The 14,775-nt window shown below is 44.0% G+C and overlaps 1 protein-coding gene across 3 annotated transcripts in view; it reads left to right on the forward strand.

Annotated features, from left to right (window-relative positions):
* The window catches only part of COL4A6 (collagen type IV alpha 6 chain), a 108,307-nt gene that overhangs the window by 90,711 nt on the left and 2,821 nt on the right, over nucleotides 1-14,775 (forward strand). For all 3 annotated transcript variants that reach the window (XM_077185815.1, XM_077185817.1, XM_077185816.1), the window contains 21 exons: nucleotides 931-1,002; nucleotides 1,380-1,487; nucleotides 2,236-2,457; nucleotides 2,697-2,858; nucleotides 4,793-4,963; nucleotides 5,609-5,752; nucleotides 5,985-6,110; nucleotides 6,425-6,606; nucleotides 6,870-6,933; nucleotides 7,418-7,492; nucleotides 7,840-7,947; nucleotides 8,675-8,782; nucleotides 9,111-9,182; nucleotides 10,455-10,580; nucleotides 10,930-11,046; nucleotides 11,223-11,384; nucleotides 12,007-12,105; nucleotides 12,378-12,524; nucleotides 12,887-13,003; nucleotides 13,670-13,861; nucleotides 14,082-14,368. In XM_077185815.1, coding sequence (XP_077041930.1) covers nucleotides 931-1,002; nucleotides 1,380-1,487; nucleotides 2,236-2,457; nucleotides 2,697-2,858; nucleotides 4,793-4,963; nucleotides 5,609-5,752; nucleotides 5,985-6,110; nucleotides 6,425-6,606; nucleotides 6,870-6,933; nucleotides 7,418-7,492; nucleotides 7,840-7,947; nucleotides 8,675-8,782; nucleotides 9,111-9,182; nucleotides 10,455-10,580; nucleotides 10,930-11,046; nucleotides 11,223-11,384; nucleotides 12,007-12,105; nucleotides 12,378-12,524; nucleotides 12,887-13,003; nucleotides 13,670-13,861; nucleotides 14,082-14,368 — 2,861 coding nt within the window. The remainder of the gene's footprint in view (nucleotides 1-930; nucleotides 1,003-1,379; nucleotides 1,488-2,235; nucleotides 2,458-2,696; nucleotides 2,859-4,792; nucleotides 4,964-5,608; nucleotides 5,753-5,984; nucleotides 6,111-6,424; nucleotides 6,607-6,869; nucleotides 6,934-7,417; nucleotides 7,493-7,839; nucleotides 7,948-8,674; nucleotides 8,783-9,110; nucleotides 9,183-10,454; nucleotides 10,581-10,929; nucleotides 11,047-11,222; nucleotides 11,385-12,006; nucleotides 12,106-12,377; nucleotides 12,525-12,886; nucleotides 13,004-13,669; nucleotides 13,862-14,081; nucleotides 14,369-14,775) is intronic.

Consider the following 14,775-nt stretch of genomic DNA (forward strand, 5'->3'; position numbering starts at 1 on the left):
AGGGCAGCCCCAGGAGGTTCCCAGATGTGCTGGATGGGGATAGTACCTCACACCAGTGTCATGCTGCCTTCTTGTTATGGGGCAAGGAGATGTCCATTGTATTGATGTAGCATTAATCTCTCCCAGGGATAGTCTGCATAAGCTTTTTTTCCAATTCAAGTCACATCCTAAATGCTAAAAGCTTTACTAATTCCTAGTTGTGAAAGCTTACATATTTGTTCAGTAAATTTTCTCCTACAGAATCTGCTAAATGAAAGTTGCATTGGGAGATAAGTATAAGTAAAATGCTCTGTACATGATGTGAACTCCATTTATTCTGCAGAGTACATCACAAGCCAGCTTTTTATGAGTGCTACATGAAAGCTTTGGGAACAATGAACAGTCCTTTGTGTAGGAGAGTATTTATAGTCAGAACATGTGGGAAAGGGAGTAAGTCATTAGCCAGTTCAGTTTGCACCTCCACAGAGATGTGTAAGAAAACTTGTGAGTGCCTTTCCTCCCATACTAGGAAATAAAATGCATACATTAAAATGCATAACATCCTTTGATAACATCCACGCTTTGTAGGATGTTATGTATTTTAATGCATACATTAAAATACATAACATCCTACAAAGTGTGTGGGTAGAAGAAATAATAATTCTAATATTAAAGAAATTTCTAATATTCATTCATTTCTAATACTAAAGAAAAGTGTGCGGATAGAAGAAATAATCATTCTTTATTTGTCCGGATTGAAAGGCCTTATTGTGAAAATGATAAAAAACATTTAAAGAGTCTGTGACTTTGTACTAGTTTGAAAGCAAACCAGTGAGAGATCCCAAGTCAGAGCTATGATTTAATAAGAAAATTAAGATATAGGCAATAATACAGTATCACTGGCTTAAACTGGCAGAGTGAGGCTACAACCTTGGTGTTTCTTTCTTGTAGGTATCACCTTGCCCTGCATAGTTCCTGGAGCTTATGGGCCCCCAGGGACTCCCGGCTTTCCAGGACTGCCAGGTGGGGACACAAGATGATGTAATGCACTGACTGACTGCCAAACAGCACTCATTTGCCAAAGAAGATAATACCTCCCAATTAGTCCTCCTCCAAGTGATAGTTATTCCAGAGGGTTAACTGGCAGAACAATGTCCTTTTTTTTTCCCAAAGTGACTAGGCCTAAATCCCATGGAGGGTCATATTAACTGCACCGTTTTTTAGCCTTGAACACAAACCTTCTGCTTCTGTGTGGCCATAGCTTTGAGACTTTATTTAGTTTAAATTTTGTATCCAGCACCAGCTTTGCAGAAAATATTTGATCCTGTTTTCTTGTGCTGTGTTTTTGTCTGCGGCTATTTGTTTGTTGATATTATTGATTAATATATTTTTACCCTTAGGTCCCAAAGGCAGCAAAGGCTTCTCTGGCATTCCAGGCCAACCTGGGTTACATGGGTCTAAAGGACAGCCAGGGTCTCCAGGAATAATAGGCTTGCAAGGGGAACCTGGTAAGAGGGAAGTTGCTGGAGGTCTTTTTATTGTCTGATCAATGTGTACAGTACTTTATCAGAAGAGTTGTCTAACCTTCTTGGCCACTTCTGCCTCACACATCCATAATGCTCCATCGAGTGTTACACTGTGCTCCTTGCAAATGCAGACAAGTGATTGCAGCTTGGGAGAAAACAAAGGAAATATTCAGGATGTTTATCACCTGCCTGTAACACTGTATCACTGCTGTGAGAAAAGAGAACAGTCAGCAGTTTGTTTCTCCAGAGACCATTGTCACGTACTTGGTTCCAGTTTAGGTTAGCCACTAATTTAGTGAAACATTTATTTTAAATCCCGTGATACTCTGATAAAGGCACACTGTACACAGTGCTTGGACTCATTTTAGCCATAGGAATTTCTGATGGTTGTGTCAAGACCAAGAAGCAAAGGTGATGAGGGGTTAGGGGTTTTGTCCTTTTGCTTAACCTACCATCTAGCAAAACCAAGCTTGGAATGCTTTATATAGCTGCAGCTACACGCTTCTACAGTATTCTTTTATTGGAAAAAAACCCCAAAAAACCTAAACCTTTCAACAGCTTCATCTTTCTATCACCAATTATTGTTTCTAATTCAGTACTAAATTATTTGGAACTTTTCAAGCAACTTTTTCTTTACTAGAAATTTTTAAATGTATATTTAATTTGAGATGCTATTGGAAGCAATATTCTGTACTTCTGTTGAGTGGCCTTTATGGATCTTCTCTTCAAGGCTTCCCTGGACCTCGAGGAGAGCAAGGCTCACAAGGACTTCCAGGACTGGATGGAACAGATGGTTTGCCTGGGAAAATGGGTGCTCCAGGCTTAGCTGGAATAAAAGGAGCTCTTGGAGATGTATTTGGTGCTGAGAGTGGAACTGTGGGAGAGCGTGGCCGACCTGGACTTCCAGGTGATAAAGGGCTTACAGGTGATATTGGATTTCCAGGACCAAAAGGTAAGCACTGATATTGCTTGTATCTGGGAATATCAAACTGTTTCTTTTTTCAAAGACCCTTCCTCTTTCCAATCACTTTAAAATAATGCAACTCCTCTGAGCTGCTCACAGATGGTGATTTGCTGGTTTTCCATTAGAATCTAATGCAACTCAAAAGGCTTTTATTAAAACTCACTTTTTAATTAAAAGCGTGAATTTTGCTTTATTTGTTCTGTAACCTCCCATCTCTCTATTTCCAGGGCTGGATGGAAGACCAGGCCTCCTGGGTGTTAAAGGTGAACAGGGTCAGCCAGGATATTCCGGTGTCCCTGGACTGCGGGGCCCTCCTGGCCCTGGAGGTCCTTTTGGCATTAAGGGAAAACCAGGACCCTTGGGGTCAGCTGGCCTTGCAGGAGCACCAGGTATGTGGTGTTTTCAGATGAAGACAAGGAGCTGAGCTGAGCTCTGGGGTGTTGAAGTGTGGGAGAAGTTTTTGGAGTGAGCTCCTACCTCTGGTTAGGGATAACCATAGTGCAGAATTTGAGCCTGTTGACTCTGACTGCTGGGCAGTTCCTGCTGGGAAATGTTACTCCAGTACTGTAGGAAGTACAAAAGAAATGTAGAAGAAAGCATCTTGAATGTCATGAAGTTTTTAACATCTTTGCTCTTACGTGTTGGCTGTATCATTGACTAATCTTCATTTCCCATTTTCATGACAATTAACTTCTGTTGTGTAGGGTTACTTGAAATGTGATATAGATTGAAAAATTGATGTTCTCGGGACAAGCACTTGTATTCTCTGTCTTTCTCTTTGCTGGGGCAGAAGAGAGTTTTATTTTCCTTCACTTCAGAGGAAAAAATCCCCACCACTGGAGTATAGTAGTATCTGTAAAGCTGCACTGACTGAAGTGTGTCATAGCAGTATATGAAAGATTTGAGAACTAAGCAAAGAGAGACCTGGGAATTGGTAGATGATGCTCTGGGACATAAAAGTGCTCTTCTGACATGTAGAATGACAGTGCTGAAGCACAGTGGCAGCAAATGAATGAAAGCAGTATCACTTGACATGAAAATTACAGAGTTTTTAATTTTTAAAAATTTTAATATTAGCATTCCTTCTGCCTCTCTATTGTTTCATATTTGTGGTCTGTATGCTATATTTGACTTTTCTTCAACTGTTTTTAAAAACCTCCCATTGCTAGGATGATAAGCTCCAAATAACTAAGTTTTTTTGCAGCTGTTGTCTCCCTGAATCATTAATTTCTTTTGTAGCCTTGTTCTTTCTGTTTACATATTTTGTCTGTTTTTTCCTTCACCATGTTTCTATTCCATTTATCATCAACTCTCCATTTCTGATGTCACACTGTTTGGTTATGGGTTCTTCACATAGGCTGTCAAGGTGAGAAAATGCAGTGTAGCATAAAAGCTCATGGACTAACAACCCAGCTTTTAATGCTACAAGAATTGCATTGACCATAGGTGATACCCCTTATCATTGCTAATCAAAGCAGAAGGCAAAGAACCATTGTAATGAGAATGCTCAGACAGTAGCAAAGTCTCAAGCCTATAAGGAAATTATTAATATGCAGAGATTTTAAGTGTGTGTTTTCTTTGTCTTCTTAAATTAGGCAGCTCTTTCATCTGCTTAAAAATTGCTGGGTTGTAGCACAAAGCGCTGAGTGTAACAGAGCTCAAATATTGACTGCTACTGCAGCAAATGTAATTTTTCAGAAGCAACCTAAGTTTTCCTTCTCTTCATTCCTTTGGATCTGAGCATTCTGTTTTCAATGGTTTGAGCCTTTGTTTAAAATTGTAAACCATTACAAAGCTTCAGCTAGAAACATTTAGAGGCAAAATAGTGCATATAGTATTGGTTTTGTGAGAGCACAATCAGCTTGCTCCTGTAGTGAGCAATTGGATCTTGAGAAGTACAGCTCAACTACCAAGGTGAAAAAAGAACTTGTGAGCTTGTCTAGCTGATTGATGTCTGGTTCACCCAGACAATGGGGTAGGGAGCAGAAGCTGGCATTAATGATGCTCCCCATTCTGTCTTGGCTGCCCTGATGATGGAGGTAAGACTGTGCATTGCAGGTCAGTTTCTGGTGGTCAAAATAAGGGGTTTCACTCTTGCCAGTTGTGTAGTGATGTAGGCAGTAACCCTCCTTGTAGGTATTTCATTATTAGATGACTAATGCTTTTGCAGTTCTAAGCTTTATGCCTCTAGTAGGCTGCATGTGCCATAAGGTCCATTTGTTATTAAAAACAGTGCTGTGTTTAAAGAGCCTTGGGAAGCTGCCACAAGCTGTCCTGGTTCTGTGCAATGTCCTGGACTGAGTTCTTTCTTGTATTGATTCAGGACCTCCTGGAGTCAAAGGTGTGGCTGGGGATGTAGGACCACAAGGCCCTGCTGGCATGAAAGGCTTCCCAGGTCTTGATGGTGCTCCAGGATCTCCTGGGGAAAGAGGATTCGTAGGGCCACCTGGGCCCTTTGGTCAAGATGGACGTCCAGGTTTCTCTGGGCCAAAAGGTAGGTGGTTCAGTCCTGAGATTGCTGTGACCACAAAAAAAATAACCTTGCTGGTGCTGATTTTAGGCCCAACTTGCTGGAATGGAATGAATCCCCAGCTAGTGTTGGGATGCATTTGTTTTGCTGCTGAGTTACAAATTATGGATTTAATTATCAATAATGTTCCTAAGAAAATCCATCTTAAAGGTCTTAGGTCCATGTGGACAAAGGATTGTGTAATTCAAAATAGACAAGAAAATTGAAGAAATGAATGAAATTTATAGAAAGAAGGGAGAGAATCAAGCACAAATCAAATGGGAAGGAAAAATTTACAAACTGTCATCTTTAAGCACCAATACAATTGTTGGTTACCTGGAGAATAACACAAAGCAATAGAGCTGTGGAACTGCATGTTGTTCTCTTGCAAACTGATTGTGTTTGATCTCCACTGGAAACAGGACCAGGCTCTCAAAGGTGACCTGAGAAGTGCTGGTTGAAACTATTGTGAGTGGAGACAGTGACAGTGCTGTGCCATGTGCTTGTTTAAGTACCCAGATTTGGGTGATTGCCCAGACCCAAGCAGCCTCTCCCTGCCCCAGGATGGGTGTACAGGGTGTACCAGGAGAGACTGATATTCCCTTTTTAATTCTTAACATTTCTGTGCAGGTGAGAAAGGCTCTTCTGGCCTGCTTGGTTTCCCTGGCATGCCAGGACTGCCTGGTGTCCCTGGAGTGAATGGCTTTAAAGGAGCTCCCGGCACAGCTGGAGGAAAAGGAAGTCCAGGAGCTGTGGGACTTCAAGGTCAAAAAGGTGAGAAACAGCTGAATGGCTTTTGCTGGCTGTTCAGCAGAGGGACTTAGGAGGCAATTCTGAGATGTCTGGGTCTGGAATTTTTCTTCTAAATATTGTAATCTTGTATTTTTCAATACTTTGGCCTGGTTACCAAAGACTACTAATGAATTTGCATCAGGAGACATGGAAGTTCTGTTTTTCTCTGCTAGATTATTTTACAAGAAGATTTCCTGACTTTTTATTTCTTCAGGTGACAGAGGTGATATAGGTCCACCAGGTCTTCCTGTTCTTGGGACTTCAGAACAGGCACTGCAAATCAAAGGAGACAAAGGAGATCCTGGATTAGCTGGACTGGGAGGATTCCCAGGACCTAGAGGTATTTCACAACATTGCAGTTAGTTGCCAGTATCAGTTGTTCAGTATCTGGGCTTGTTATCAGTGGAGCATGGTCTGTCCTTTTGGCAGTGCCCACAGTGTTACTGTTTTCAGTTCTGCCATTCCTATTCTAGTAAGACTTGCATATGGCAGCTCTGGATTTTGAGAAAACAGTTTTCCTTTGGAGTTCTGTTCTGTAGATCTAATCCCATCCCTTCTTCCTCTTTAGGGGAGTTTAGGGTAACAGGTCAACTGACCCAAATGAGCTGGATGTCTGTATTATTGAATGAAATTCCACTCTTCTGTATTACCCAGGTGATAAAGGAATGCCAGGAAGCCGTGGACAGCCTGGTCTCCCTGGTCCAGCTGGGTCACCAAGCAAAGAGAGAGGTCTTCATGGTGACCCAGGTTTCCCTGGCCCACCTGGACAACCTGGCCTGCCAGGACAGAAGGGTGCACATGGTATCATGGGATTTCCAGGAATGCCAGGAGAGAGGGTAAATACCTTGTAAAGTACCATTTCCTTCTTCTCTGGGTGCTCTTTGCAAAACCCTGTGTTCTAATTGGTACAGCAGCAGAACCTGGCAGGATTTTTCCTTACAAAACTTCCAGATTGTTTTTGTTTGGCTCATACCATTAAATGGCATTTTACACAGTATTTTTTCCTACACCTTTGTGTTCTGTTATTCCACATGACCCAAGCTTGGAACATCAAGAATAAAAAGCACAGTTTAATTGTGGTTGGGTTGGTTTCTTTCAGGGTTCAGATGGCACCGCAGGAACACTTGGATTCCCAGGACCTATTGGCCTTCCTGGTCCAAAAGGTAAAAACCCTTTCACAGTCTATATGGTATTTCATTATGCACAGTCCTAATGTTAATGACACAAAGGAATCAGCAGTGTTCTGGAAGTGTCCATTGCTCTCCAGTGACTGGCTCCAAGTACATATCCCCTTGTAGGAGCCTTCATTCAGACAAGACCCATACCAAGCATAAATACTTTATGATCCTCTGAAAGTTTGGCCACAGCACTGTGTGAAGCCTGTTGGGCAGTGCAAGAAGCTCCCTTTTCTCTCATCTCCTCGTGTCAAAAGTGCAGGATGTTGTGCAATTACCTGGAAGTGTCTGTCTTGTGCATTTGCATGAGTGGGTCTGCATCCATTGGTGGTTATAAGACTCAGGTGCATCATTTGCTATGGTCTTTGTTTGCACCATGAATTTGAAATATAACAAGATTTATTTTCTTAAACAAGCCCTGGAAACTGATGTCCACAGTCAATGACAGAATGGCCTTTCCTTCCTTTTCCAGGTGAACAGGGAGAATCTGTTGGTGTTCCTGGCATTGCTGGACCAAAAGGAGAGAGGGGAGAGACAGGGTTTCCAGGTAAAGTAGGCCTTGGTTGCTCACTTCAGGAATACAAAATTCTAGAGACTAAACAGGTTGGCATTGCCAAATTTGGGTATTTTTGTAATCCTGAAAGTGAGATTTGAGGAGTCTGCAATCCAGGTTGTGGCACAAATCTGGATGATAATGAACACCTGAGACCAGCCCAGTTCTAATGCTGGGTTCCCTTCACTTCTTGAGGAGTGAACTTGCACTGGCATTGGCACCCTGGGAGTCCAGCCCAGGTGATGGCTGAGCAAACACAAGTGCTGCAACCTCAGCATACCATGTTTCTCACCCTCTTCATGCCTTCCTCCAGTTTGACTTGTATGTTTATATCTTTGTAGGAGAGAGAGGGAGAGAAGGACTCAAGGGTGAACCAGGCTATCCAGGAAACACTGGGGTGAATGGACCCAAAGGCAGCCCAGGAGATCTTGGCCAAGAAGGACCAGCAGGTACTGGACTGAGCACCCAAGTTCTGCAGCTCCTGTTGTGACTATGACAACCTCACCTTGATGCTTCCTTAGCCCAGTTTGGCCTGTCTCAGCTGAAGCTTAAACAAGAAGTTTGGCAAGAAAATGAGAATTTTCTTGGACAGTAGTGTAAGGTGTCACCTTGTCCTGCTGGTCAAATATGGTGAATCCTGCAACACTGAAACCCAAAGGAATCCCATTAACAAATAGGGAAGATCTCAGTTAGATACAAGCAGTAGCAGCTTCTTCACAGCTCTTTTCATTGCAATGTTTTTGTCTGTTCCCTCTCTAGAGCCAAACCTACCCAGATGAATGGCTACAAGTGTCTTTGGGTTGTGGGTAATCAGCAGGTAGATTCACAAATGGTTATCAAGATCAAAGGTTGGAGAACAGTGAAAGTTGTTATTGAAATGTTTTATTTGAAAAAACAATTTAATTAGTTATTTGTGTGTGAACTGTTCATGTGTTACTTAGTGGATGGTGAAGAATGTTACTGCTATGATTAAAAAAAATCAAAGATAGTTTGATAAATGCGATGCTAATGGTGGCATGAGGAGAGATTTGGATCTGATTTTGCTGTATTTAAATAGTAGTTTATTCACCTGTCTTATGAGTCAAGTGCAGGAACAGAGGCTGTAAGATGGAGCTGTGAGCTGTTTCAGCCTGGACACGATGTGTAGTACAGGAATATTTTTCTGCTTGCTTTTAGGAATCCCTGGAAATGCTGGGCTGAGGGGAGCCCCAGGCCCACCAGGACCTCCAGGACAGCCAGGATCTGTTGGATTCCCTGGAGCTCGTGGAACAGTGGGACCTAAAGGTAGATGTGCAATCTGATGGAAGGAGGATTTGGGTCAGAAAAGCAGAGTTTTGGCCAAGTGTCTCGGGCAGGCAGCGTGTGATGGGCCAGCTGTGTGTGGGAAAGGGCTTCCTCTTGGCAACCTTGTGCAGGCACCAGCTGCTAGGAATGAGCAGAGGAAGGGCTGGAAAGGGAGGGGCTTTCACTTGGTTTGAATCTCTAATGGGTGTTCATGGAGGGTAAAACTGGAGAGAGCAGTGGGAAGAGTTTCTGTGAAGGGCACTCGTGTGAAGGAAGATTTACAGCTTTATGTACTGTGCTCACTTTTGTGTTCCCAATGTCTCCTCAGGCTTTCATGGATTTCCAGGTTTAAATGGTCTGAATGGCTTGCCAGGCACAAAAGGCTCTCCTGGAACGCCAGGTAAGGAAAATGTGTAGTGGAAGTGTGATAGCTAGGGAGATGTGTAACTTCTCCTCCACGAGAGCAACGTTTCCCACAAAATTCCCCTATTTCATCAGTTCTGGCTTTAATTATGACCTAAAGAAAAACCTCAGCATATTGAATGTGCATTAACTAACTCTCCTTCAATGCCAGTAAGAACAGGATGCAGCCTGTGGAGTTAAAAAGGCTTTTCTGGTGATGGTTCTCCTTGAATTCCTGAAGGATTGTGTCACTTCTGGAAAACTAATAGAATGAAATCATAAAACTCTTTCTAACGGATGTTTGATTTGAGCAGGGCAGCACCAAATGCTTGCTTTGAATTGGACTTAGCAATGAAATGTTTCTGTACTGCTTTTCAGAGCCCTCCATTATATGGAGCTCAAGGAAGGCATCAATAAAATCAGAAACTGATTTCTTTGATTTGTTTCCAGATTCTGCTTTTAGGGAGCTTTTGCTGGACTTTCTCATATTTGAATCATATGAAATGGAATGCAGTTCTGTGTTGCAAATAGGGTTTTACTAAAGGAAAGAAGTGAAGAAAGATCTTACCAAAAAGACTTGTTTAGTTACAGTCATGTTGTAAAGTAGCAGCTAAATTTTGTGGCAGCTGTTTTATGCATGAAAATGGATGGACTTCATGTGTGCAACTCAAACAATACCTGTTTTTTCTTTGTTTAAAACATTATCAGAAGGCCATGATTTGCAGCATATAGATCCTCCACAATTTTCCTGAGAGAGTTGCTTTTAGTGTATCCTTTTTCTAGAGTGGCATTCTGAACATCTCCCTGCAGCTTTTCAGGGAGCCTCTGTCCTGCACCACTTGTGCCTGTGTGCATTCTGCTGCAGTCTGTGCACACTGAACTCCCTCCCTGAGCTGCAGCATGAAGCCCACAAGGTTATTTAAAGACCAGAACCTTGAGTCTGGTGTGTCCTAGTGAGAGACAAGCATACAGGCTGGCAGCAGATCCTGTCACAGGACTGCTGTGTTCCCATGCTTGTGCAAGAGCTTGTGGGGAGACCAGAACAGTCATGTGCTCTTCTCTCAGCATCTCACAGATTGTTTAAATTCACTCTGCACAACCAGAGTAACACGTGAGGCACCAAATCACCAATTCCAGCTGCTCTACTGAAAACAGCAGAGACAGTAGTAAATGTCTAGTTTTTAAATCACCACTCATTTTGTGTCATAATTTGACTGCTATTAGGCAGTTTGAATGGGCTCTCTTACCTTTGTTAACCATGTTTAATTAGGTCTGAGTGAAGCTGGACTGAAAGGACCTGCAGGTCTCCCAGGTACAAAGGGTGAAGAAGGCTCTCCAGGCTTGGGAAGAGGAGCTGCAGGATTCCCTGGACCAAAAGGCTCATCAGGAGACATGGGTAAATACTGATGTTCTGAAAGCAGGATGTATTGCAGCTGAGGTTAATGGGCTGCATGGTCAGCAGAACTACCAAAGACAATTCCTGAAGCCACAAAGGTGGTTAGAAGCTTGACAGGCAAATGTGAAATCTGTGATGTTGCTCTGTATTTTGAGAAACAGTTGATTGCACAGTTCTGAAAGTATCTATATCTCTCCTGAACAGCACTATATGTGTTGTTTCTCCTCCTGTAGTGAGATGTCTCTTTGTTCTCCTCAATAGAAATGCTCCCCAGCCACTGCTTCTGTCAAAGTCTGTGAAGATCCATGAAGACCTTTGGTTGTCCCTCACTTTGTGTTTCTTATTCCAGGTCCCCCTGGTCCTATGGGACTACCTGGCCTGCCAGGAACACCTGGAGTTTCTCTTCCATCTGATATACGGGGCAGACCTGGAGATGCTGGTGTTCCAGGCACTGATGGCAGTTCAGGTGGGTGTGGTTTGGAAGCTTTGTCAGGGTGGCACTGGTACAATTCATTACCTCAGATCCTTGTTGGAGAGGCTGGGACTCCAGCCTTTCCCCACACAGAAAGAAATGCTGGGGAAAGCCCCAGAATTCACTTTGCCCCAGAAATAGATTTTGCCAATGAACTCTGTTGTCTCTAGGTTTTCCAGGTCCTCCAGGACCACGAGGGCCCCCTGGCCCAGCTTCTGACCAAGGGGACACAGGCACTCCAGGTTTCCCTGGTGTTCTTGGCTTGAGAGGCATTAAGGGTGATGTGGGACCCACTGGTCCAATTGGACTCCCTGGAGCATCTGGATTCAAAGGTAACCTTGCCTTGAAAGGACCTGGGAGTGCTTTGGCAGCTGTCATGTGACAGTAGGAATGGCTGTTGGGTGGTTAGTGTGGCCTCCTCCTTCAGGTGTAACAGCTGAATTTCGTGTCACAATCTTCCCTTCTGGGCTAAGGCAGGGAGCATGCTGATCTCTCTTTGGTCTGTAGAAAGGAGGCCAAAGAGCAGCTGCACACAGGAACTCAAGGAGCAAGGTTTGAGAGACACCACACAACTGAAAAGACAGGGCAGGATGGAGAACCTGGAGAACCACTGCCAGATGAACAACTGTGCTGTCTTTGTAGGCTGGCAGATCCCATCCCTCTGTGCTGTGCATAGAGATGGATTTAATAGTAAAGATGTGTCCTCTCCAAAGCCTGTCCCTGGGCTACCCAAGGAAGGGGAAGGGTACTTTCAATAAGCACAGTTAGGTAGCAGTGGAAATTCTTGTCTTGAGGCTCTCTAGCCATTGTGGATGTGAAATTTGGCACAGACTGCCATGAGGGTTGTGGTTCTCTCCATCTTGGAGCCCCGGTGCTGTTGCTGCCATCAGTGGGAGCCACAGCTGTGGATCGGAATTAGTGCTTAGGCCCAGTCTCAGCTGTGTGTCTTTGCAGGTGCAAGAGGTGAGCCTGGCCTAATGGGGATGCCAGGTAAAGATGGACCTCCAGGGGATCCTGGTTATGCTGGCCTGAAAGGTGAAATGGGCCCTCGAGGTGAGTGCTGGAGGATTTAAAAAGCTGTTATTTATTGCACCTGGTTTGGGCTGGGGATGATTTCAGAGCTCCCTTAATGGGCTTATTTGGGAGATTCTTGATTTTTTTTAGACTGAAACAAGTAAGAAAGAGCTTGACATACTTTTTACAAGACACTCAGTGCTGATGTACAAAGGTGGTTCTAATTTCACATTTTTCTTCTTTGTGTCAGGATTAGCGTCAAATCTGTATGGTTTTTGTGGGGTACTTACACATCCTTTGCCCATGTGCAGGTCTCCCTGGCAGACCAGGGGCTCCAGGAATAACCCCACAGCCAGAAGAAGTCACAGCCCCTGCAGGATTACCTGGTCTGCCAGGCATTGATGGTGTTCCTGGCCTTGATGGAGATCCTGGATTGCATGGCCCAGCTGGAAAACCAGGTAAAAAGTACACTCAGATCACCCAAATGCTGTTCTTCTGGAAGAAAAACACTACTTTATCAAATACATTAGGAATGTTTACAGGTTTTTTTAATTAAGGAAAGAATTCCATCAAATAATATATATAAACATAATGCTGTATTTTTAACCATGTGTGATACCCACTGCACCTCTCAATCCTTTTACAGACAACCAGATCAGGTGGAGCCTCCTTTGGAGGTGGCTGTTTATAACCACAGCTGCTGAAGAGTGAGCTCTTGGCATGGCTGCTGACATCTTACTTCCCTTCTGGAATAAGATTGCAGGAGTCAAAGCCAATAGTATGAGGAAATAATGATACTAATAATTGTATTTTATTTCAGGCCCAAAAGGTTTGCCAGGAAGATCTGGTTTGAAAGGACGTGATGGCTTACCTGGAACCCCTGGCATAGCTGGGGATCCAGGACTTTCAGGTGCCCCAGGACCACAGGGATTTGAAGGTAATTTTATGATTTGGGGAGCACAGATAAAAAAGAAGCAAACAGTAGAATTGTGTTTGCTTACAGCCAATTAGCTTAGGAAAACCAGGAGATTTCTGTGGTATCGTGTTTTGTATCTGCAATAAAGGCAATGTAATCTTCAGTGAGGAAAGTTCTGTCACATGTCCTTGTTGATGTCATAGTGCTTTCTGTAGGTGCATTTCTAAACCTTTTGGTTTTAATGTTTATTGGATGTGGGAATGATCTTGAAGATCTAGAGGAGTGATAAAGTATTCACAGTAACTGTAGCTCTGAGGCTTGGACAGGGGAGGAAAGGTGTAGTGAGAAATAAGAGAAATATCATCAAGAAAAGTGCTATAGCAAAAATGAATGAATTAGGATTTGGTTGGTGCTTTGAGGTCCTCAGAACTACTGTACTGTGGGATGTACCTAACACACTGGCACCAGAGTTGTTGGGCAAAGAAAGAGAACTAAAAGAGGAAGAGAATGGGTGGGTGGTGCTGTGCAATGGCTGCATTTGGAGCTGTTAAGTCCAGTAATTCATATAACAACCATATAGCTTGTGCTCCTCGTTGTACAGAGTGCCATAAGCAATGCCAGGTGGGGTACAGAGGCAGCTGCTGTCCCTGCTGTGCCCTGGCAGTGGTGGTTGTTCTGTGTCTCCAGGTGCTGCCGGGAAGCTGGGTCCCCCTGGCCTGCCGGGCATGCCGGGCCGCAGCGTGGGCGTTGGCTACACCCTGGTGAAGCACAGCCAGTCAGAGCAGATCCCCCCCTGTCCCATTGGCATGAATAAGCTCTGGGATGGATACAGCTTGTTGTATGTGGAGGGGCAGGAGAAGGCCCACAACCAGGATCTTGGTGAGTAGACAGAATTCTCTTAAGAATGAACACAAAATTACATTGAAAAGCAATCCTCCATGGCAGTGCAGAGGGCTGTGGTGGGGCTGGTGGCAGGTGGCTTGGCCAGATCTGCACTGGGAGCGGTGTCACTCGTGCCATCCTCACCACTTAATGCTGGTGTGTATGACCTGGAGTCTTTGGCAGATGCTTGGTGTGACTGCTGCTCTGCTTCTTCCAGGTTTTGCTGGCTCATGTTTGCCTCGCTTCAGCACCATGCCTTTCATTTACTGCAACATCAACGAAGTGTGCTACTACGCCAGCCGAAACGACAAATCCTACTGGCTCTCCACCACTGCTCCCATCCCCATGATGCCCGTGGACAGCGTCCAGATCCCACAGTACATCAGCAGGTGCTCTGTGTGTGAGGCACCTTCCCAGGCTGTGGCTGTGCACAGCCAGGACATCACCATCCCACAGTGTCCCCTGGGCTGGCGCAGCCTGTGGATAGGATACTCCTTCCTTATGGTAAGGACACTACTGCTGGTGCAAAGGCAGCTTTAAACACTTCCATCTCTCCTCTCTAATGAGATCACTGAGACTGGGTTCTGTGAGTTACAGGAACCTGGAACCCTGTCTCTTCTTGCCTCAGTGCATTTCTTCACCAGCTGAGTTGCTGTAGCTCTGAGTTTGCTCTGTGTAGCACCTGCCCTGATCAGTTTTGCTGGTAACACTGCTGCCTAAGTTCTGTATCACCACAGATGTTTCTTCTTCAAACCTTTAAATGTGGAAACAGTAATTCAGCTACAGTATTGACTTAATCCTCTTTCTCAGTGGAAAAAATTTTCCAGTGCACTCTCCTAGAAGCTTATTAGTGTAAGATTGTTAGAAAAACATGACGTCAGCATTGTTGTTTACAAATTTTCCCAACTTTC

The sequence above is a fragment of the Agelaius phoeniceus genome, chromosome 14 (assembly GCF_051311805.1).
Source record: "Agelaius phoeniceus isolate bAgePho1 chromosome 14, bAgePho1.hap1, whole genome shotgun sequence".
NCBI lineage: Eukaryota > Metazoa > Chordata > Aves > Passeriformes > Icteridae > Agelaius > Agelaius phoeniceus.